The 26,001-nt window shown below is 34.6% G+C and overlaps 1 protein-coding gene across 5 annotated transcripts in view; it reads left to right on the forward strand.

Moving 5' to 3' along the window:
- The window catches only part of LOC5567743 (protein spire), a 581,954-nt gene that overhangs the window by 339,406 nt on the left and 216,547 nt on the right, over window positions 1–26,001 (forward strand). For all 5 annotated transcript variants that reach the window (XM_021846470.1, XM_021846472.1, XM_021846473.1 and 2 more), the window contains exon 5: window positions 11,775–11,969. In XM_021846470.1, the coding sequence (XP_021702162.1) occupies window positions 11,775–11,969 (195 nt within the window). The remainder of the gene's footprint in view (window positions 1–11,774; window positions 11,970–26,001) is intronic.

A 26,001-nucleotide genomic window follows, 5' to 3' on the forward strand; every position in this document is an offset into this window, starting at 1 on the left:
GTAGAAGGTAATTAAAAAGTTTATTTGAATTTTAGGAGCAATTTTTCACAAAATCGGAAACAAGTTTAATTTTGCTTTTGCAGGGAGTATTTTGGTTCTCAGTTGTTTTGAGCTGGCACAGAGAAGTTTAATTTTACCAGTTGACAGATGCAATTGTTTTGTACTGCAGATTAATGTAACACATGATTGAAAAAAAAAGAATATATATATATATATATATATTTTTTTTTTGAACTCTCTATTGATACGTTTTGAATTTTTTTTTATGTTTATTCATTTTTCTTCATATATTTTTAGTTGTTTTTTTTTTTGTTGTTACAAGAAACTTTCATTCCTAGTTGTATAGCATACATTGGTTAATGATAGTGTTTAAGACACAACATTATTTATGATAAAAAAAAATTCAAAACGTGAGTGTCCAAAGTAGCCCCCGGAATCGAAATTACCCCCTTTTGATAGTATCTAACATTGAAGGTCACTCTGTTTACTTTCTCTTCCATCAACGCACTCAACTAGTGGCTGCAAAATTTAAATACAATTCTGCATGAGAACCTTACAAATATCGTTGCTAATACAGAAATTACATTTGCTTGAGATTTCCATGCATTTCCTGTATTTGCAAAGATATTATACAATTTTTGTATTACGTCTTGTTTCGGATGTATCTAAACTACCTTTAGATCTTCCAATACGCTTTTTTCGAATCGCTTTTCCTAAAGTTTTAGGTTTGCTCTGTCATTGTAGAAAAAGAGCAAGAGAAGAGAATAGAGAACTTATTGATTGCTTTATTTGTAGATCTCTTGGACAAATATTCTTAATAACACTTGATATATGAAGAAGAATCACTTATAATCTGAGACGATCCATCGGGATTTGAAATGAGTGTTTTAAATGTGTAGAAATCGTTTGAGTAATTCCCGAGAATTCAACGAATACTTTTCAAATTCTTCTTTTGTTGACTAAACTGCAAGTTTTTGTTCTATGTAATTTGCAAGATTTTTTAGGGCAGTTTCTTTGTGAACTTTTGAGAAAATAGTCGATGGATCCCTAGTTATGATTTTGTTGTACTGCTCCAAAGGTAAATATCAGATTTGTTGGATTCAAGCGTGTCTGGTAAGGATGTCTATTCCAAGGTGGTAAAAGTGTAGTATAAGTGTATCTCTTTTTGGATACCTGCTGAGATCATTGGTGAATTACCTCCCAGACCCTTGAATGATTTCTGAAAAGAACATTGGCAGATGTCTGGTGAAATGATGTAGACATTTTTGTAAATTTAGTTTGATTTATATATTGATTTGTAATAAATTAACTGAATTCAATGCTTAAAAGTCAGAGACATCCTTCGTTGCAATAAAAAACTACGAATTTTTTGAACATTTATTTTTAAGGTTTCTTAGAATATTCGTAGAGAGGGTTGCGACAACAAAGGGAATCACTGTTTATAGTTTCTTCCCAAAAATCCGTTCAAAACCAGCAATTTCTGGCTAAGTGTAAAGTTTGCGAGCGTACAATGTATCTGAGTCTCAGAGAAATTGAAAAATGTCTATGTGTAATGGAATTACACTCAGTCACCTTCAGTATAGCTTTTTCAATGGTGCGCATGTCACTATAAGGAAGGGATGTCTTCATTCACTTTCAAATTGAAAACACAATCTTCATGGAAAATTACGGATACGGAAGTCGACAAAACTCGTTCATTACACATCAACCATTCGACAACATTTTCGTACAAATGGTCGTTTGTCAAGTGCCTATCATACTCATTTGAGGCAAAACAAAAAAAATACTACAAACCCACTGACTTGCATTAATTACAACCCTTCATGAAAGCCCACGTCCTCCTCAACTCGCGCATGAACAACTCGCTCGAAATCAACCGTGAAAAAGCACTCACCTTACAAACAGACATCTCAATCGGAGGCAGTGTACCTACCTGCCTTTACCTTCGTTTAGTCAGCAATAGTAATTCCGGTAGTAAACAAATCATCATCACCGAATCTCACATCAACGTTGAACTGCCAGCCGGGTGCCGAAGCCTACTCAAAAAGTTGTTCATACACAATCTCAACCAAAGCATCTCCACCTTCACACCCAATTGGGCGAGAGCATGAAGTGCAAGGATTTCCCGACCAGTGGATTACTACAAAACTGTATCTCAATTATATGAATATTTGTTACAAGTCACAAACTTCGTTTCATTTTTGTTAGAAGCACTCGGAATTGATCGAGGAAATCATAATACATTTGAAACAAAACTTGTTAGAACAACAAAGAAGCGTTAGATAAAAAAACGTGAAACAGCCTTTCTCGAATTGGAAAGCATCCGTTTAGGCGTAATCAGTTAGGCGCATCACCAACCGAAGGTAACTCCCAGATCCTTACCTTATCCCACTTACCCAATATGCTTTCCATGACAGCTGTGGAGATGCAGGAGATTCTTCGGTCTCTAGTAACAACGGAGGTAACATTCCTTCCTTGTCCTGATGACCGTAAACACCTGACCAGCGCCGTTATTCATTATAAAATTTTGAGCACAATGAGAATGGTCAGTTAATCCCAAGCCCCATTCAGTAAATATCTGTGCAACTTTGAATGTTTTGATTAATCACGGAGTAGAAACTACGAATTGTACGGTCATCTATGCTCATGCTCATTTTGTTATCGTACTTACATGGCAACAAAAACTGTTTCAATTATGTTATAATTCGCTGGTCGGCTTCCTATAAGGTAAATTTGGATTCGAACCCTAAACAGACTCCCAATAAATAACAAACTTCTCCGTACAGAGGTAGACGTACTTATGATTGCGACCATCAATAAACCGGCCGGACGCAATCCACTTCACCGTACATAAAGTGTTGGAGGTTTTATGATTTATTTGCTTCCATTTTATAACAGATGGTTCCATTTTGCTGGGAAATGTTACTACATGTAGGAGTTGAGTGTTTATTGCCGGTTCCGCGTAGAAACATCCGAAAGCCAAAAGTGAGCTAGTGGTGAATCATTTCATCTGAAGAAATAAGACAAACCAGCTTACTGCTTCAGAAAGTAATGGGATGGACAGACACAAAATATTCTAGTTATATAAGAGCAACTTGTAATTATTAGTGGCGTAGCCAGGAGGGAGAGGCAAACGATCCTAAAACCTATTTTTAGTCAATAACTCGTGAAACGTAAATTTTTCACGTCGTTCACGTCCTTTTTGTGGGATTTTGTCTCAGAAACGTAACACTTGAAGGACGTAAACGTCTTCCCATTCCATCTCAGTTGGTGAGTTTAGTCAAATTATATAGTAATAATTCATTTTTCGCCTTGACAAACTGATAACTGAATCATCGCTTTGAACGAATTAATAAAAACATATTTGAAGATATGATCGGAAAGAGGCCCGAAATCAAACTAACGAGATTTTTAGAAGAAATTCTTCTAGCGTTCCTTACAGTGAAAACTCCTAAATGTCTGGAATACTGTGATAAATTCTTCGAAGGATACTTTCATATATCCAAGAATTCCATAGTATTTTATCCCTAGATTCTCCTAAGTTGTTTCTAGGAATTCATTACTCCGAGAACTTTAGACTCTAAAATTGTTTCAGTATCAAAGGTTTTTCTCTGAAAAGCATAAGGAATTACTTTACGAGTTATTCCAAGAACTATGGCAAATATTCCTAATTAAAATGCTTCAGGTATTTTCCTGAATTGTTTAAGGATTGCGCAAAACAGTTCTAACAACTTCTGCGTTACTAACAATTACTTGCAACAGATACAGGTATTTCATCTTTCTTCATAAATAATGCACTACAGATTATTTCAGCGATATTGCCTAATTATTCCCTTTTTTCATTACGTTTCGTTTTGTTTTGAAAAGTTTATATCTCAAAATTGATTGAATTCCTGTCTGAAAATATCGCTTGTAATATTTATTCTTCCTTAACTTCTGAAAATTCTTATAACAATCTGCCAAAAAATCCTCATCAGATCACTTTCACGTTTTTCCTACTGATATGTATCCAACGATTTATGAATATTCCAGCCAGAGATACCGTTTTGACTCATATTCCGAACACTTAAGGCCAACAGTGACTTCAAATGCATCTGATTGGCATAAATTGGTAGATATTTGTGTAAATTTTATTTCCCTCGCAAAGCCTAACGGTTAGCTGTTGGGTGTACCGATAATAATGTTGATTTAATTAGTTTTAGTATTGTTTTTACGTTAAAGTATGGAACAACATTTTGATTCAAATGCCGAACACTGTGTTCATTTTGTCTCATATTCCGAACACCTTGACTCAAATTCCGAACAGCAGGAATAAATCGTATTCAAATGAATAATTTCGCAAATTAATTTACTTAAGCTTGTTCTTCTGGTCTGAAACTAGAGAATCATTACTACTCCCGCGGTATAAATTATATTGGAGACGTTAAAATTGAATTGCAATTGACTGCCATTTCCTTGTTATTTGGTGACATATTTCAGCGAAACATTTCAACCAAATCGCCATACAAAAACCGAGTGTTCGGAATATGAGTTTGTTCGGAATTTGAGACAAAACGGTACTTCTAAGGATAGTACTGCCGTTCTACGCATATGTGCCCCGCGGTCCATATGGTTTACATAGAACATGTGACAAGTAGGCGTAGAAGGGCAGAGTAGGTGTTCCTATTTTAATTCTTTAAGAAATAACACACCTAGATAATACATATACATATAATAACATCGGCCTCCTAAAATCATCGCCCAGATCACTAAAACCACAAAAAAAAAAAATTAATAGGGGTTTTTTCTAAAAAAAAATTTTCTTCGAAACACTAATAATATTTTTACGAAATCGTCTCTCGTGATTTCTAAAAACATTATTTCAGTTATTTAAAAACACAATAAAAGATTTTAACACGAGTTTTCCCAAGAACATTTTGAAAATTTCCAAAGGTATTTTTTCAAGAATTTTGCTAGAATTCTGTACAGTTATTTCTGAAGTAACAATTTATTGAATTCAACGAAAATGTTTTGACAAATTTCCGTCTAAATCGTTTCATGATATATCCATAAACGAATCCTTGGATTCATGTTTTTTTTTATTTTTCAAGAATAAAACATAATTTTCCTATTGATTCACTGGACCAATTGTTGACGAAATGTTGGGAAAATATTGGTAGGAAATAATCAAAATGCTTGGAAATATATCTAAAAAGAAACATAAATTACTGCACTAATATCCTGAGCAACCTTTGAGGAAAATGAATATAATAAAGTAGACAAATTTATAAAATACTTGCAACAATTTGGTGATGATTTCTCAAGCATTTCCTTGAAGAACTTCAGGAAAATTTCGTAACTAAAACTTCTGTTGAGATCGTCGAGTATCTTCTGGAGAATTTTCTGTAGAAACCGCAAACGAAGCTCTTAGTTGTAATGCTTCGAAAAATTCCTGGAAAAATCCGGAAAGGTACGAAAGAAAAATATTTAAAAAACATCCCTGTGCAAATTACTCCCAAGAAATATCCCTGTAGATAAGGGTGCGGCTAAATTTTCGAAAGTTCTCAAAATAAGAAATTCGTGTGCTCTTCTGAATAAAAATCATATAAAAAAGGAAACCTCAAATATTGAGCAAAAAATATTGTGGTTTAAATGACTTGAAGGTGAATTTTCAAGTTATGAAGTATGACCTTCAGTGAAGTTTTCATAACTTTGTTATTTTCCAATCAATTTTCAAGCATAATTTTCGCCAAAATTGAATCTGTAAAAATGTTTGAGTCTTTGACCAAACAAATCTTAGTTAAAAGTAGTTTTCTCCTCTTTTTACAAAAAAAAAAACATCTCTGTTTGACCATAACTTCGTCAATACTTATCCGATTGCAGATCTATTGACATGCTTTTGAAGCTAATATAGTTATTTTAAAAATGTGTATGCAAGCAAATTATCAAAAAAAATGTATTGAGTTAGTGTTTTAACAACAATTACTCAAAAACATGATTTTTAATTTAAAAAAGTCATTTATTTTTCAAATTTTCGTTTTATTTTGGTGGAACTGTTCAACTGAAGTTTATGAAGCATCTTGTGAAGTTAAATATTTTTTAATGTTTTTTTAATAGCAAAAATATTTTTATTATAAAAATTATGAAATATAAGAAAATTCAGTTTCAGTTCAAGTATTAACGATTAACCGACAAAAAATTGTAAATATAGTATTTTCCGTTGAAAATTCATCCCTAAGTAAAAACTGTATTTTAAATAAATGTGTTGTACCCACAGTTTAAACACTATTAAATTTGCTTCAAAAGCATTTAAAACATTTGGGATCGGTTAAGTTTTCATGAAGTTATGGTCAAACAAAGAAGATTTATTTTAGAAAAAAAAGAAAAAAAATTGAGAAAACTACTTTTAACTAAGACTAGTTTTGGTTTCGGAAAAAATTGATATTCTATTTTCTACAAATTCAATTTTAGAGAAAGATGCTAAGAGGTTCCAAATTGGTTGGCAAATAACAAAGTTATGAAGACTTCACTTGAGGTCATATTTAGTAACTTAAAATTTAAAAAAAATCTGCACCCTACGGTAGATGTATTCCATGTTAAATCGGTCAATCACCGCACTAGACTGACTCTCATTGATTTGGATTAAATTTTGCACATGTTATCGGAATACTGAAATTAGTGTTTTCCATGTATAAAGCGATCATTTTTATTCAACAGTAACTTTTGAAAAGGGCTTATTAGCCCTCCAATATCTAACCCGCCTTTAGACGGGGTACACTTTGGAATTTGTGTATTTTTTCGTAGCTCGAACATCAAAATGACTCTATTTTTTGGCTTAAACCTCGACTCATAATACGCATATAAGATTTTTTTTATGACTTTTGAAACTTTGTCGCATTTTTGACAATTGTTTGAAAATTTGTTTTCTTATATAACCTGCAAATGCCTGAGGTTCATTTAACGTGTAATATGAAAAATCGTACCTTTTATATTTTGCTACGATCAACCTATCACAGAAGAAGAGCTTGGTGGTATTAAAATAATTTCATACCTGTTTTTCTGTGAATTACAAAAAAAATCCAGAAAGAAATTAAAAATTTAATATTTTTGAAAGTACTGTAAAAACTTGAATTTTTATTATTGCCATAAATCAGTATCTAGAAGAGGATTCGAAAAAAACTATAAGGAATGGGGATGTTTACAAATAAAAATAAAAATAAGAGACCAAAATTTAAAGATTTGCGAATAAAAATAAATCATTGCCCTAAACGTGTTTAGAACGATCTTGGATAACTAAATATGATATTTAGTTCAAAAACAAAAATTTGGGTATTAAAGGGTTAAGTTTCGAAAACAGTTATGAAAAAATAAAAATTGCCCTAAAACTGTTCGTTTTAAAAACATATGTTCTATCAAGAAGTTGTAGGTAAACGTTTGGATAATGTTAAAAAACTACACAATTAAAAAAAAACAGGTTTTTTTTTTCATAAGAATAAAAATAAAATTATCTTTTAATCTCTAATTACACAAAAAAAAATTTAAATAGTTTTCAAATTTTCGCCAAAAAATCATGATGGATAAAATGACGTTTCAGAGGTGGTTGCATGATGGAGAAATGTTCCATAAAAAAAGTTTATCCAATTGAAACTTTTGGTCAATTTTGAAAATCAAGACACGTGTTTCGTCGTGTACATCTTCTTCTTCTTTCCGGCGTTACGTCCCCACTGGGACAGAGCCTGCTTCTCAGCTTAGTGTTCTTATGAGCACTTCCACAGTTATTAACTGAGAGCTTACTATGCCAATGACCATTTTTGCATGTGTATATCGTGTGGCAGGTACGAAGATACTCTATGCCCTGGGAAGTCGAGAAAATTTCCATCCCGAAAAGATCCTCGACTGGTGGGATTCGAACCCACGACCCTCAGCTTGGTCTTGCTGAATAGCTGCGCGTTTACCGCTACGGCTATCTGGGCCCCTTAACGTGTACATGTAAACTTCAAAACGTTAAAACCTTATAACAGTTAAAAACCATGCTTTTTACGAAATAAAACGTCTTCATGATAAAATATGAATCTTGAAATTGTTTAGAATCATAGATATATCAATAATGATCTCTCTAGAAGTGGCCATTTTTGTGCTACTTCAAATAAAGTGTAAAATACATTTATAAAATGATGAAATATTCCCTTTTCGCAAATCAAGCACGATTCTCCATCATGAACCCTAAGTTTCCATGAGTGCAGATGATATTTCCCACATGTTATTTTTCGGTGTAGCAGAATGGATCAGTATCCATCATCAGGCAAAAATGATAAATTACACTCAGAAATACCACTTTTTTGGTCCGATTTTGGAAACCGAAATTGCCGCAAAGCTATTTAGGTTTTTTGTATGAGCCCTCCGAAATTTTTGTAAGACTTGGTACGCATGGCTTGACCCCCTCCCCCCCTCAGAGCGTGACGTAATTTGTACATGACCCCTATTGTTGAATGCTACCTATACAAATCCAAGGATGAATTGTGGGAAATATCATTTGCACTCATGAAAACTTATTGTTCATAATAGCGAATCATGATTGTTTTACGAAAAGGGCCTATTTTATCATTTCATAAATATATTTTACACTTTATATGGAATTGCACGAGACTGGGCGCATCTAGAGAGTTCATCGTTAATAGATATATGATTCTAAACAATTTAAAGATTCATATGTTATCATAAAGACGACATTAATTCGTTGAAACACCAATATTTTGAAAATTGACCAAAAGATGCTATTGGAAAAACTTTTTATTAAGCCATTCTTCCCTACCAAAAGTTCTTGTTTTCCATCAATATTTTATGGTAAAAATTTGAAAAATGCTAAAAAGAAATTTTTTTTGTAATTGAAATTTTAAGGATAATTTTATATTTATGGGAAAACATATATATTGTTTTGTGTATTTTTGTACATTGTTCAAATGGTTACCTACTTCTCCATAGATCTGTGGTGAGGTATGTAATCATTTGGACAACGTACACAAATCTTTTTCTCAAACAAATAGTATTGGAGCAAGATTTTCTTTTCAAAAAAGTTAAGTGCAAACCCAATAGGCACTTTTTAATAGTTACTCTTGAGTCAAAACGGTCGCTTTATATATAGAAACACTTATTTTATTATTCTAAAAACAAATGTGAAGTTTAATTCAATTCGAAGATGGTTGAGATCGACATCTCATTTTTTCGGCCCATTCTGAACTTGCTGGACAACTTCCTGAAAAGATTACAAAAAAAATTATACTTCTATTAAAACATCTAGAAAAAAAATCTAGCCAAATGCTGGAAGAATCCCTTTAGTAATCCATGGAGAGAAAATCTCTGATATTTCACAATTCATTTCTCGGAAATGTTTTACCTATTGAAATGCTTGATAGTGACTTAGAGAAATTCCTGATCGAATGCTCTAAAGATTTTCAAAGGAATACTTCAAAAATCTTCGGAAAAATCCTGCAAGAATATGCAAACAAATATCTGGGTTTTTCTGTAGTAATAGTATTTTGCTTAAGGTTTATGAAAGACAGGAGAAATTTCTAAAATATGTCTTTGCGGTTGTTTTTTTAAGATAGCAGGTTGCATTTATAACATTTGTGGGATTGATAGACGAAAACTTTGATGAATCCATGAAAAAAACCTGATTACAAATCTTTATATTATTTTTATCTTTTTTTTTGGCGATATTTCAAAAATATTAACAGATAAATTCATGTAATAACTTTTTTTATGATTTCTTTTAGAAATCTTGTGACATGAGGAATGGCAGATGACTTTCGAAATAAATTTAACATATCACTTGAATATACAAGTAGTTTCACTGACTAGATTCAAAATTTTGATAAATTCAATAATAATAATTTCAGCAGATTCCTTGCAAGACCTTTGCGTTTTCCTTGGTAAAGTATGTCAGTTATAAATTAAAACAGTAGAAACTTATGATGACGAAATATGTAACGAATCTGAAGGCTGGAGTGTATCTGTGAAAAATTCAAACAAAGGTTTTGTTTTTTTATACCACAATCCAATTTATAGGTACTGAATATGTTTTTCGTCAGTTAGGGGGCCCCTACCCTCTTGGCTACGCTTATAGTAATTGTTCCATTATTTCTGACGACAAGTTAGCTAGCATTGTACTGACTTAGGTCAACCCACACGCATTCTTCTGAAATTCACTTTCATATGATGTCAGTTGCTGACAAGTTCATTGTTCTGGTACGAGGAGAAATAGTTTCGGTTTCAAGGTCAAGTTTGTTGAACGATTTTAGATGGATTGGCAGTGGTGCCAGGTGAGATCGATCCATTAGTTATTCTTAGAACATTCAGCACCATATTATGCACCCTTTTCTATGCTGGGTACGATCGTCTCCCATATAGCATAATTGAATTGAAACCACAGCGGGTTTCCACAATTATTTGCACGCTTGTTCCGCATATGGTGACATATCTTAAATCTCCATTCCCGTTACGTAGCCCCCCCTTGTAAACGAGGTAACATTACATAAACTTGCTTACTTTTGTCACCATCGTCGTCATCTCGGTGGCATCTGCTTCCCACAACCCGAAGACTTTGCCTGCAAAGACGCATATCGCATTCGCAGTTATGTTGTGCTGTTACATCAGCATGACAACCTTTTTGTGCTCTTGTCCTGGGCTCAGCCTGATGTGGTTCCTTCCACCAACCAACGTCGAGATATCGAACAAAGGGAAACAAAACAAAAAAACAGCTCCATCCAAACCAGTTGAATCCCGGACGACGACGATGGGGAAAAGTGCCCACCTATGCGCATCTTCTTGCTGCCGGGGCTCTTGCGGGATGTTGCGCAAACAATGGCTATCGCGTTTCGTTTATCGCAGCTAAACTATCAGGAGAAGATTTTTCAACGCGATTTCTGCGGTATAAACTGTGCAGAATCACATTTCTCCACTCGTTAATCACTTGGAAAAAGTATGCAACAACGAGCGTGCAATCTGTTTTGCAAAAAAAAAAACAGTTAAATGGTTTCTAACAAGTGCCATAAATTCGTGGTTTAAAGTGAGAATCATCAATTTTATTATTTTTTGTTGTTGAGAAACTTCATAAGCTTATGTGTAGTCCTAAAATATGGTGGGTAACTTTGATAATGCGTAACCCTTAACTTAATAAACGAAGTAATACTATTTCTGTTAATCACTTAGAGAAAACGAATGAAAGAATACAAAGAGTTGTCGTCATGCCTGAGCTATTTTCTTAGTAATCAAGAAACTTCAGAGCTTTATATTCGAATATAAACAAAATAGATTTTGGCTATTTTGAAAAGTTTACAAACAGTCTCTTCTACAGACACTATTTGATAAGGGTTCAAAGAGCTCGTAACTTATTCTTGACTGACTGACTTTGATGCTATTATTTAAGCTGTATATTATATTATTTAACACATTTTTCTCATGACAACGATGGGAAAGTCACTTTTATGAGTTAACTCAACAAAATATTAATGGTTCGTCACTATAAGTGTCGACAAAAAATCCTATTTATGTTTGAACAGCCTAAAATCTTATTTTACGAAAAGTTTCGACTTACTATAGGTTCACGTTGAACCAATGTGAATCCTGATTATGTAGCTTTTGAACCCTCACCTCTAACAAATTCCTTCCTGTCACAATCATGGAAACGAAGAGCTGATCTCGGTCTTTGTCATACTCATAATCCTCCATTGCCCCGATTTTTTTGAACATGTGCAATAATTTCTGTAATATCTTTCATTCTTCTCTTCCCCTTTCAGTTTTGCTCATCACGTGTATCACCCTCGAAACCGGAGGACCACTATCGGGCCGTGTGCCGAGCGTTGGCCACCGAAACCCTAGAGTTAAGAACGTTCCTACAGCGGGTATGCCAGGGCGATGCCGAAGTGCTGCGACTCAAAGCCCAAGCCGAAACCTCCGGCAAGGTGTTGGAAAAGATACACTTCAACGATTGGGTGAGTATCTTTGAATGCTTATTGAACTTAATTAAGAGCCTGAGCAATTTGAGCCACACAAATAAAAGAAGCAACATTTTTTGTTGGTATTTTCATCGCCGTCGTCATTCGTCGTGATTAGTAACTGTTACCAATTTTTTATACTGATTTATTTCTTGCTATGCTGAACGTTAGAGCACAACATTTGTAAATTTCAGCACAGTTTGTTCGGGAATTTATCATGATCTTCAACATCGTTATTCAACAATCCAGTATTTAAAAAAACAAGCTATAATTTCAATTTTTTTTTAAATCTTGCAATATATTACAAAAATGGCATATATATAAAAATGTTAAAATTTGTTAAAATTTTACGGTTTAGAAAATTTGTTAAATGTGCAAAAAAAACTCTAATATACAAAAAAAAATGCAAAGATAAATTTTACAAAAAAATTGTAATTTGCAACCATTAAAGAATTGGCATTGCTAAGTACAGTTAACTCTCCCTTACTCGATATTCCGTATCTCGATATCGAATTCGAGAATCAGAGTAAATATTTTTATTCTTTCTTAATAGTTATAGCTTTCCATAAACAACATGCACCAAGTCAGTGAAATAAAAAAAACGCTTGAATAAAAGTAATAGGTAATCAAATGAGCGATAAATTAATTGCTATCTTTGGTGACGCGCATGCTAATACCTGGTTGCGTTCAACAAGTTGCCCCCATGATGATGATAGCTCCCAATTCCCGCAGCGAGTAATTCCAGTAGCCGTCACAAGTTACTGCCCGCAGCTTGGCACCTCAGACAACTCTTGGGTGCGGACTATGTATGTGGTGCAATTTCAGTCTTTCTCCTAATAACCGCTACTAGCTAGTTGCTACCAAGCCCAATAAACCCGACAGACTTCTTGGTAATATTAGAGTAGGTGTACCAATTATGAATGCAATAAATCAACAGTACGGATCGAAAACAAAAAGATTTTACCCGCATTTAGAAAACGTAAGCATCACTTATTGATGGTTATTAACCCTCTAATACCCAAATTTTTGTTTTCGATCTAAATATTATTTTTCGTCATCTAAAATCATTCTAAACACGGTTTGGGCAATGATTTATTTTTCTTCACAAATTAATGAATTTTCGTTTTTGATTTTTATTATTTTTATTTTTGAACATCCCTATCCTTTTCAATTTTTTCTTGAAGCCTCTTCTGGTTACTGATTTTTGACAATAATAAATATTTGATTTTTTACTATACTTTTGAAAATACGAATTTTTTAATTTTTTTCTGGAACATTTTTTATTTTCCGTGTAACTAACGGAAAAACAGATTTGAAATCATTTCAATACCATCAGGCTCTTCTTCTGTGATAGGTTGATCGTAGAAAAATATAAAATGTACGATTTTTTATAATACACGTTAAATGAATCCCAGGAATTTGTAGGTTATATAAGAATACAATTTTTCAAACAATTTTCAATAATACAAAAAAGTTTCAAAAATCATAAAAAAACTTTTCTTATATGCGTGTTATGAGTCAAGGTTTAAGCCAAAAATAAAATCATTTTAATTTCCGACCTACGAAAAAATACACAAAATTCCAAAGTGTACCCCGTCTAAAGGCGGGGTTGGGTATTAGAGGGTTAAATTGGTCTTAAAAAGCGTTGTTTTAGTACCTACTATGGCATTCGCCCTTAAATTGTGCCAATTATGGACTATCGATTTTTTACACTAAATTAACTCAAATGCCATCCAGAGTTCTTATCAAGAGCTAGTCATCATCGAAAAAAAATGTGTGGAATAATAATCAATATCTTTTTGTTCTCACCATAGCCATATTTGGTACTCCTACCCTATATGTAAGCGCACGCTAGCTGTTGGCCACATGAGGCTTTTACAAGCAGTTCCAACCAATCGTACCAATAAACTAGGCGCCTCTCAACCGATAGCAAGATTATGCGCCGCCGCCGCAGCCGCCGCTAGTTAAACTAGCTGTGGGTAAAAGTGACAGTTTTCAACGAACTTAATTGCATGTTATTAGGGATTAGGCTAGTTTTGCATGATCATATCTTGGAGCAACAACGCACGAGATGCAAGTTGGACAAGGATCAAGTATTTGCTAATTGTGATATGAAGCGAGAGCAAATCGATTGCTAATTTGGAGAATGGCACTTAACTAAAAATAAAGAATTGGCTGTGTCTGACGTTGAAAAGTGCCGTTCGATAAAACAGGACCTGGTTATCCGAGTAGTGGGAGCCGAGTGTCTTACACACTCAGATTTTTTTCATGAACTCGGCTGTGCGAATCTCGGTTTTCCGATTTTAACCGAGACTCAGCTAACAATTTGTCCGGTTGCTAAACAACGGAGCACGATTTACTGATACTCGGCTTTTATTTGCTGACATCCCAAGTAATTCATTTGCCGACTACTCGGCTGTGCGGATCTCGGTTAAAATTAGCCGAGATTCGGCATTCTAAATTAAGTGTGTAAGTAACGCTGCCTTTACAAGGACGAGCGGTACAGTTCCATACGTCACAAATGGCATGAGCAGTAGGGTGTGGTTTATTTTAGGCTCTTGAAACCAAAAGTTCGTGTTTTCAAATTACATAAAAGGCTAATTGAGTCGAAAAAAAATGATTTAGAAATAGTGAAAATGACTTGAAGGTGCATTTCGAAGTTATTAAATATAACCTATGGTGAAGACATTATTATTTTACAAGTTTGTAGCACATAAAATTAGCCTAAAACATAAATTTGTATTAGTTAGAAATAATCATAGGCGTCAGTTTTAAAGGGGGCGAAGCACTTTTTGTCCCCTCAATATTTTTTCAAAAGGGCAAAGTATCATTTCACAACAATCCTGACAAAAAAATATCAGGACGGGTACAAAGATTGTTTTTAACTTACTCTCAACAAAATGTATATCATCTCTTTTTAATTTGATTTTTAAGCGATCCACTCAAATGTAAATTTTCTTAATAATGGTGGATTATGGAACATATTTTACTTTGTCCAGTTCAAGCCGAATGTCTATCTAAAAAAAGGTCTCTAAGACTTGGGCCTGTTCATTTGTAGGCTTGATAATACTCCTCAACATCACCGGTGTTTAGTAGCATGTTCTAGAGCAGCGTGCTGTCTTTGCCTTTTTGTGAAGAAGTGCAAAAATACTAAACAAAGAGGCAACGAAAAATGAGCGAGGAAGATGCGATACAGAACACAACGGAGAAAAAAATCATCAAACAAGAGTGTCCTCACAACTCTGTGTATTTGGAGGAGTCACTCAAGAGTTCTTTTAAAGCGTATATGAGCATAGAGCTTGAGCTTGAGCTTGAGCTTGATTGGCCGCCCGTGGTTGCTACTCCAGTTTCGCTAGATCAGCTGCATTTACACAAAGAACCAACCAGATGACTGCTTGGGATTAACAGGCACCCTCAGTGTATAAGTGCTGGTGACTTTCTATTTTTAGGCAACAATGGTGCCTGCCACGTCAGAATGCCGACCAATGAGGGGAAGGGGAAGGAATTGATGATGCATTCAACTGGCTCCCACGGTTGACCGTATATACCTCTGCGTCAACGCCAGTTCATGCGGGATGGGTGAAAGGGTGGAGTAATTTTTATGGCAGAGAGGCTTGCTGGTTTGGTTAGCAGACTGCCTATGTATCAGGCGTAAAGGAAGGCATGCTATTATGATAAACGAATGGAAGCGTAGGGAAACGGTTTAGTTCTGTCCGTCTCGGGTTCTAGCAAATGCTATAAACTGCGATAGATATATCAACTGAGATGTATTAAGAGTGGTAGATAGAAGCAAGTGAAAGATACAACTACAAAGTACGAGGAAAGGGACGGGCCTGGGATTGAACCCATGACCTTCTGCTTATGAAGCCATTAGACCACCAACCCCGTCATTTTAAAAGCGTATGTGAGCATAGAAGCAAGAAAGAAAGTGTACCAGAAAAAATCCTTGCATTTCGATGCGCTCTCACTCGAATCGATTGAGGACTCGTGTAGTGAATTTTGTGTTTAATTTAATTTAATTTAATGTTTACTCCTCAGAAAAACCTAAAATTGGCCACATTTTTTCATCGCAAAGGAGTTTCTATAAAACCTGCTCATTTGTAAAGGAGTTTCTACGAATAGATGATTTTCTGCTATTTTCGGAAATAGTGTTCTGCTCGTCATGTATGGGAGAGGTGTGCTTCTAGGAAAATAATATAAATACAAATTATGACTCAGATGTGTTTTTGAACACCTTTCATGAAAAAGAGAAAACACTACTTACTAAAGTACAAATTTCCTAGGAAGTATTCAAAACAAATAGGGTAGAAGCCAAAGTAGATTATACACCGTTTTACATAGCCAATCAGCATGAAACCTTTTGTGTTCATTAGATCACATTCATATGATAGAGCTACATTCATTTGCTCGTCCAAATTGTTTCAAAACATAAGAAAAACAATTAATCTTCCTTATAATTTTAAATTCCATACACCTAATTTGGCCAGGGCACTCCTAATTTGGCCACTCTCATGAGAAATCAATGCAATTGGCCAATTAAGGAACCGAAGTTAAATCTATGGCCGAAACTGGTTCCGTTGGCCTATATTAACCAACGGGATTTTCAAAGCGAAAAAATGGTTTTAGCTCAGTTTTAATATTTTATACACATAATATGGATTGGAAGCTTACATTTGACATATTTGTAGTATAAATACAGCCCATTTAATTGTTATTGACATTTTCTCTTAGGCTGGCCAAAACCGGTGCTTTTACCCTATACAAAATCTTAATCTATATAAAGCTCTTACATTTTCTTAGAAATTCTACAACTTTTGAAGCATCTTTTCATGGTTTTGAGCTAAATATATTGAAAATGGACGTTAGAAAGGATCAGATTACGTTTTGGCTTTTTAAAGATAAGCGTAATATTTCATTGATTCTGATTTCTCTTTTTTTTTTTTTTTTGATTAATTTGTTCCACACAAAAGGTATATTTCAGTATTAAAACAAATTATGCAATTATTTTGACATCGCTGCTTTAAGAACATTTTCATAAAAAACGTTTAGAACCACTGACCTGGTCTGACGAAATACAGCGCGAAAAAGGTAGAAAGTGGTATGAGTATTTGGAGAGAAGAAAATGTGTTTCCGTTCAATGGTTCAAATCAAACTAATCATGTGATTTAAAAAAATAACACGAAAAATCACAGTTCCACGATTTTTGTGTGAAAAAGCTTAAATCCAATCTGAAGCATATTAGAAAAGCTTTTGTCATTAGTATTTTATTATTTAACCAGAAATTACCCTTCTTTCAAAAAATAATTCTCCTCTTGAGTTTCGCTAATGGAATACATTTTTGCGCTGGAGATTTCGATATATTTAGCACAAATTTACCCTTTCTTATTGTCGTAGCTTCATACATTTCAGGGTGGTGAACGAACTGGCCGTCCTCAGCATTTTTACCAACATGTGTATAGCCGAGAATGACAGAATACCTTCTTCTTTTGATTGCTTATCGTTCTTTCTCGTTCACTATCCAGCCACTGAAGACTATTTAGCACCTTTTTAAACTGAACCACTTTTCGAGGAAACCGGTCATTCAGGGAACTGACATTCGAGGAAGTGACAGTCGAAGAAACGACATTCTGGGAAAAGTAGCACAATCACTTCGATGATTCTGAACATTTTTTTTATGTCTTTTAGTTTTATTATGCTGCAATAATTTGGCATCCGATCTTCTATCGGTTTATTCATGAATTTTGCCTTTTTTTAATGAAGGCTGTTAATTATATATATACTGTTTTACATTTTACTATTTAGTTAAACTAAATGTTAAGAATTTTTATATTTTGTTGTTTTATCAATTCCTGCAAGACGTGTTGTTAGAAAGATTATTACTTTAGAACCAATTAGTCAACAATTTTTTGTTTTGCAACTCCTTTCGAGTTATACTGGAAAAAATACTATTTAAACCACAAATTTTCCCTTCTTTCGATAATAGACGGTATTTTTGATGAACATTTCCAAAATTAAAATTTATATTGAATTGTTGAAAAGTTTTGTTTTATATAGGCTATTTTGCATTACACTGCAATAATAGATCTTTGTATTGGAGCTTTTATTATTTTGCAAATAAATTTTCCCTTATTTTACCAAGTAATTTTCATCAAGTGTTCCGTTCAAACTTGAACAGAGCTTGTTCTGCAACTTTTATTAATAACTGCGAACTTTCTTTGGCAATTCACTATTTTCAAATATGTATATCGCAACAAGCTCAAAGATACTCTATGTTCTGGGATGTAGAGAAAATTATTATTCTGAAAAGATCTTCCACCAGACCCGTCACGAGTTTTATTTAGTAATGCTCTCTAAGGTCACAACAATTATTGACATTAATAGCTTGGAAAATCTCTGAAAAATGTTTGCCATTGGCTATGCCGATATTCATTCTAAGTCAATCATTATGCCAAACGGCCATTATGCCAAACGACCATTATGCCGAACGACCATGCCGAATGGGGTACAATCGTCTCAAATAGCAAATAGCATCAACAATCAACAAGCATAGTATATCTTTGAAGAAATTTTATTCGCAAATTTTAAGAATAAAAATCAGCAAAACTGATGAACTTTCTCCCTCAATACTTTCATGAAGTTGGCGCCTCTGGATATAATTATCTCCAAATTTTTCCTCAGAGTACAACACAATTATTCTTTGTTTGACCATATCCTAATGAATACTTAACTGATTCCAAATTATTTTACATGATTCTAAAGACGATTTGATGTGTAAATAAAACATATAAATGAAAAGTTATTATGAGTTATTCAGAAAAAGCTAACATTAATATTTAAATTGTTATTCTACTTTGTTGAACCTTTAAATCTGCATTTACAATGATTTTCAGTTTGTCCTGAAACAAAAATGTTTTATCTAATAATAAAAAAGCACTTTTCAGTTTGCTATTACAGCACAGTGGTACCCAACCTCTTTGAAGCTGTGGTCCCTTTTGAAACTCTACAAACATCTCGCGGACCCCTAAAATTGCATGTTCTTGAAATGAAAATGCACCCTTTCTAAAGGTCTTATTATGAATCAGGCAAACCCAGAAGATACGTGTGCCACGGGTAATGCAAGAAATTTGCTGGGAGTTCACTTTAAGTACACTAAGAAAAATGACTAGGAGTCCTCCAAACATTCTTCCAAGAATCCAGCAAAGAACTTCTAGAAAGTATCCTGGAAGTAATCTGGTATTCCGAAGATTCCAACAAAACTTTTTGGGTGTAGTTTTTGAAGACATTTTCAGGAGTACGTTGAAGTTTTCTTCGAGAGCCATTCTAAAAGTTTTCCACAAGGTTTCTTCGGATATCCCCAAGCGCTTCCCCAGAGTTCGCGAGGTTCCTATCTAGCTTTTAGTGTCCTGGGACACAGTTAAATGACGATTTTTTATTCTCGCTCCAGCCCACTTTTTGAATTGTATTCAGGTCCCATAACAACTATGCAAAATTTCAGCTCGATCGTTGAAACTGTATTTTAGCGCCAGCAGTTTAAAGTCCCCCCCCCCCTGATTGACAGAACTACAAATGAACTTTAACACTTCACTTTTTTTGCAAAGTTTAATATAAAAAAGTGTAGTGATGATTGACAGTTTTGCCAATGTATGAGAAGACAAACTTTGAACTTTATGCGCCGTTTTCTCAATGCTTACTTTTTCCATATAAGACAGTTATGCTTATCAATCAAAACTCTCTTGAAAAATGCTCTGAGTGTTACAGTGACAGTTTACATTTTTAATAGTTCCCCAAGGAACATCCCACAAATATTACGAGGTTCTTTTGGATAAGCTGTCAAAATCTGCCAAGGATTAATTCTTAAATATGAAAAAAATGGTTTCATTTTCGAATGCTCATTTTTTTCCATGCCATGTCGTTATGTGAAAATATGCTTGTCAACTCTTATTGATATAATGACATTGACAGAACGATACAGTATTAGGTATATCACGCCATTACAATTATATGATTGGTGTACATTTTGAATTGAATGAAAATCTTAAAATAGGCAATAATTTCTTAATAAAAATTAATATGTGCTGTTTATTTGATTTGCTCCATTTCTATAATGTTTTCGTCAGATTGTAATGGAAATTGTGTTGCACACCACATTTTTTGGATCTCTGATATAATCGGGAAATTAATGTATTTTAAATTTAAATGTATTTTAAAATTTAAAATTATTATTCATTAAGTTACTGTCAAACAATGTTCATATTTTCAGTAAAATAAGGAACACATTTTGGTAAACTAATATTTAAATTATAAGAGAAGAGCACCAATTTTCGATCCATTCATACGATTTTGGCCAGCTTTGCATAAAATTCCGAAAGTTGAGAATTCTTGTAGGCCGATATTTAGTATTTCTCCCCTAGAAGATACGGTTTTAGAGAAAATATGATTTTTCATGAACTTTTCATAAATTTAATTTTGTATGCGATGCTTGTCAATTTCAAATTGATTGATAAATAAAAATTTACTGTAAACTTCATTGCGGGACATATGTATTTTCTAACTTTCAATTTTTCATTCGAATCACTTGCGCCACACACTGAGGCAAATCGTTGTTTTCGATGGCCAACACCTCTAGTTTCCTGGATATGCATCCAAAAGGTTTGGTGTCTTCGACAAAGTATTTTAGAATAATTAGTACTACATTTTTCATCATCCATGTCACAGATAGAACGTAAGTGTCTTCGGAAAAAAACGTCAAAAATGCATCAATAAACACCTTTACAGGAGAAAGTTTATGGCTAGGACGCTTCTATCAAATAATAAAACTGATCTAGATAAGTTTCTAATTATCTAGATGTAATCCGAATGAGTCAAAATGTAGAATTACAAAAATTTTGTCGAGAACACCAAACCTCTAGGGTGCATATCCAGAGTACTAGAGGTTTTGGCATTTGAAAAAAGCGATCTACCCCAGTGTGCGCCAGCTCAAAATGTTAAAATTTCTGGCTAAAACTTTAAGTTTTCTCTTTTTATGTGACTCGGATTCAGAAGAGCACACGAATTTTTTATTTTGAGAACTTTTGATAATCAGGCCGCATCCTATAGAGCACCCTCTTCAAAATCCACGCCCTAAAATTATCGCCATGTCATAACCTTTGTCATTCTTATTTTGTGTCTCTCATCAGTAACAAATCAGATTTGGACCCCCTTTGAGTTGACCAGTGCTGTTTTGATTGCTGTAGGATTATTGCTAATTTAGCAACCGCTACTGAATTTAAACAACCATTTTGGGGGTAGATCAACCGCCTTCATCCGTTCCACGCTTTATGAGCCGGCTGTAAAATGAGTTGTTTGTTTGCGGTGCATTTCAAATGTAAAATCATTTATAATCGGAGGACGGCACAATGATTCGACGACGTGCCGTGTTTCGGACATGAGCCACGCTTCTTTCACCAACCGACTTTTGCGGCAGTTTTAATTAGGCGCCCATTTGGATGGATGGATTTTCGGGCCAGCAAGATGGAATTATGAGTCATTGATATTTAAATGCACTGCATTCTACAAACTAGGATAGCACTTTTAGATCCCATTATTCGGCAAGATATGAGCACATCTTAAGTGCACCTCAAAAAAACTGTCCATAAGATCTAAAACAAAACTTTATGGAAGTCGCTCGATTTACATTATGACTCGTTGGTGTGCGCAAAAGAATAGCTTATTAGTTAAAACTGCTGCTGGTCTAATGCATAATGAATGGTTTCGATATGATCGTTTCCAGATTGTCTGCTGAAAGAGGCCTTGTTTATAATGAAAATGAGAAGACCTCATTAACTCGATTATCGAGTTCAAGCTTCTAGACACTTGATCTGTTGTCCGTTTAAATGACATTGAAACGACAGGGACATTTTGTCAAATGAATATTTGGTCTCAATAATGTAGACATTTGACTTGAGGAGAACCAAATTATTTTTTCTTGGCGAAAAATCTGTTTCATACGGTGTCGTTTACTGAATGGGCCTAATTTACTCGATTGTGTCCTATGACTCTATATTTTCCCTTACCAACTGGAGTTTTCTAATTTTCAAATTATTTTACAAAACTACTAGCCGGTTTCAGAGCTTAGTAACAATTTTTATCTAACATTAATTCATCGTAAAGTAAACTATATCACATTAATGTCATATACATTAGGTATGGACAGATCACACCCTTTTCCCAAATGTTCTACTTCATTTACTTAACATCTTCTAGAGAAACTATGCTGCCAAAATAATGAAACCCCATATGCCATTGCTCCGCTAGCAAACCCAATCGAAATCGAAAGTATGCTTGTAACAACCAATATGTATCGAACTTGAACTTTCAAGCTTTTAAGAGTGCCCCCATTGGATTCAAAATCGCAATTCTCCGTCTCGAAGAAGAAGAGTAAAACGAGTTAACATGGTGAAAGGGTGTGGAAAGGAGTTGGAAGGGGATGGCTGGGTCAGCTACATCCATAGAAACTGGCCCATATTCATACAATGCGCCGCACCGCAGAGACAATCGGTAGCAGCTCGATGTTCGATCTTAACCCGTTAACGCCCAAGGTATCTCACAATTGGAATTCAGCTCCGTTTTTGTTACTCATAGTCGTATTCCCATAAATTAAACCTTATTTCACCAAAAATTTCAAGTGTATGGTGGGGATCCGAAAAAATTCTTGAAAGTGTGTCGTCCATATCTAGCTGTTCTATAAGTTTATTATCGAGATTAATCAAATATATTTTCATGCAGTTCGACCCATTACAATGTAAACAAGTTGGAAAAAACTGCTGGTGAGGGGTAATTCATAAATAACGTCACGTACAGAAAAGGAAGGAGGAGATTACAATGAAACGTGACTACCTATATAAAAATTGGAATCCATACAAAAAATGTGATACAGAGGAAAATTGAGGAGGATGAGTATGGTAAAACTTTGCGTGACGTAATTTATGGACGTACCCTGATTAAGAAATTGCAACATGAAGAATAAAAAATTCAGAGGCGACAGGTGCATGTCAGAACTAAATCATTTAGTGACTTCAATTCATTTTTTTGCTCTACCACGTAAGTAAGATACAGACATACATACATTTCCATACATGTACATGTACAATAATGCACACTTAAGCCATTTATACCAAAAACAAAATAAAATCTTACATCAAATTTAGAATTTAGAAAAAAACCTACAGATGTTCCAGAATAGTCTTCAAAAAGATTATATAAAATGGAAACATAACTATCGAAATATTTTTTCTGGGTCAAGTTATCAGTATACAATGTGACTCTGATCTGACAATGATCGAAATTTATATTTGGCAATATCAGAATTTCGTTAGTGCTGATCAAAAGTTAGTCCTTCAGTCCAATGACAGTCAACTATTGGACTCCAACTATTACATGCTTTACAGATGTGAATATTTGAAGCCAACATTATTCGGCAGTAACGTTAGTTACTGCATCACTGATGCATATAAAGTGAATAAGACACCGATAGAACCGAATCCACGCGGTCTAAACTTTTTGACACTAGAGCTGACCAGAATACCTGGGGAGCATACGGAAGCGTGCCCGCTCAAATGTCACAATTTTTGGACCGAGTGAGTTCAGCAAGGAAGGCTCTTTACAGCTACCTCAACGCTTCGCTGGTTCTAAAAGGTAAACAGCCATACAAAACTACGACCAAACAATGGTGAAGCCGTAATCAATTTTCTCGAAAACTTTCATTTTGGGAATTAAGTAGAATTTTCTGATTAAATTGGCAACAACGCACTGCAGTTTATTACCTGTAATTTTGCGAATAATTATTTTTACTTTTCCACGTTTAAGTCATAAAACTGGTTCTGGACTTAGGTTGGCGGCTATTCAATTTTACTCCTATTTGACAGCCGCCCTTCACCATTGGAGTTCAGTTCATGGATGGATAAGTCAATTTGTCGTTTTTTTCGTTCTTTACTCCCTTCAAAAGATCTAAATGGTGTCAAGGTTCATCTAAAAATGTAAGGAGCATTGCATCCGAAATAAACGATTGTTGCTCGAATCGATAGTAAGTATCCATTGTTTTGATCTAGGCAGACCAATTTCTTATAGGTTGTTTCCTTGATGTTTCGCACATAAAAGCAATTCCCAACTAATATGTCTTTTTTTGCGAAAATATCTCCTTTAGTTGATCATCGTTTTCGAAGATACAAAATTTTTCATTACTGGACTTCAATCATGAGAATGACTTCCGAACTAAGAAGGTTTTAGGCGAATAGCTTTCTTTGGATTTAATCAGTGGACTGATATATAAGCGAAAAAAATGTGTGCCCTAGGTGATTTCCAAAGTAATACGTTTCCAGGCAAATAGGTCTCATTCAGTACTCCAACTTTGTCAAAAACACTAACTTTGTATCCAATCTCTAGATTGAGACAAAAGTAAATAATGTGTTTGTCTACTAGCGCCACCTTGGGAGAATTTTCCAAACTACTATGTTTCTGGGCGAATAGATCCCATTCAGCTGAACACTTTTGACGAAGATACCAAATTCGAGAGTTTGATTTTTTTCAGTCTCATCGCTGGACTGATATAAAAAAAAATTTTTGACCACAAGCGCCACCTTGTGAGTGTTTTCCGAACTAATATGGTTTTAGGCGAATAGGATTCATTTAGTTGTTCAACATTGACATGACACAAACTTTGTATCTAATCACTTGACTGAGATATTAGCTAATAAAATCTTTGCCCACTAGCGCCATCTTGTGAGTGTTATAAGGTTTTATGTGACTAAGTATCATTTACTTGTTCAACATTGCCGAAGACAACTATTTTGTATCTCATAACAGAACTGAGATGCAAGCAAATACAATATTTGCCCACTAGCGCAATCTAGTGAGTGTTTTCCCAACTAATAAGATTTAGGGTGACTAGATCTCATTCAGTTAAACACATTTGTCGAAGACACCAACATTGTATATCATCACTGACCTGAGATATAAACAATCAAAATGTTCGACCATTAGCGCCATCTTTTGAGTGTTTTCCGAATTTATAAGGTTCTATGCAAATAGGTATTATTTAGTTGTTCAACTTTGTCGAAGACACCATTTTTGTATCTCATAACTGGACTAAGATATAAGCAAAAAAAGTTTTGGCTCACTAGCGCCATCTTGGGAATGGTTTCCGAATTTTTAAGGTTCTATGCGAATAGGTGATATTTAATTGTTCAACTTTTTCGAAGACACCATTTTTGTATCTCATAACTGGGCTAAGATATAAGCAAATAAAGTTTTGGCTCACTAGCGCCATCTTGGGAGTGTTTTCCGAATTTGTAAGGTTCTATGCGAATAGGTATTATTTAGTTATTGAACTTTGTCGAAGACACCAATTTTGTATCTCATCGCTGGACTGAGATATAAACGAAACAAATATTTGTACGCTGGAAAGTTGTTTCATATGTTGCTTATATATGCGACATTTGTTGGCGTCTGTGCGCCACCTGGTGATTTAATTCTGAATTAAAATAGTTACCAAGTCAGCAGTCCTGTGATCAACTTTGCAGAAGACAGTTTTCTCCTAAACCTCTTTATTTTCAAGATATTTGCTCTACAAGTACTGTCCTATTTATAGGACGCTGGGCGGATATGGGTTAATTCAATGCGTCGCGCATGTAGTTGAGAGAAAAATCGATGAAAGGAAAACAAGAACCAAATTGGAGGTTCGTCGCTTGGGCTGACGACGCATGGTCCCTGCGCTGCAATCCCAGCCAACAACGGTTCCCATTCCAACATGATTGACAGTTTTGTCAGCCGTTGATGTCTTTTGTTTGGAACATTTAAATTACAAGCTCTGGTCTGCGATTCGCTTTTGCACGAATCAACCGGAGGGCGATGTGACACTACTGTTGGGCAATGTCAGACAGAGCGAAGGAAATCTCGAGCCATTTACTTATGGGCATAGCACGGGTCGGGTATGCATTAATGCCCGGGAATCAGTTTCTGAGAAAGAAGTATAGTCACTTGAAAGCACGGGTCG

This window comes from Aedes aegypti, chromosome 2, assembly GCF_002204515.2.
Source record: "Aedes aegypti strain LVP_AGWG chromosome 2, AaegL5.0 Primary Assembly, whole genome shotgun sequence".
NCBI classification, from domain to species: Eukaryota; Metazoa; Arthropoda; class Insecta; order Diptera; family Culicidae; genus Aedes; species Aedes aegypti.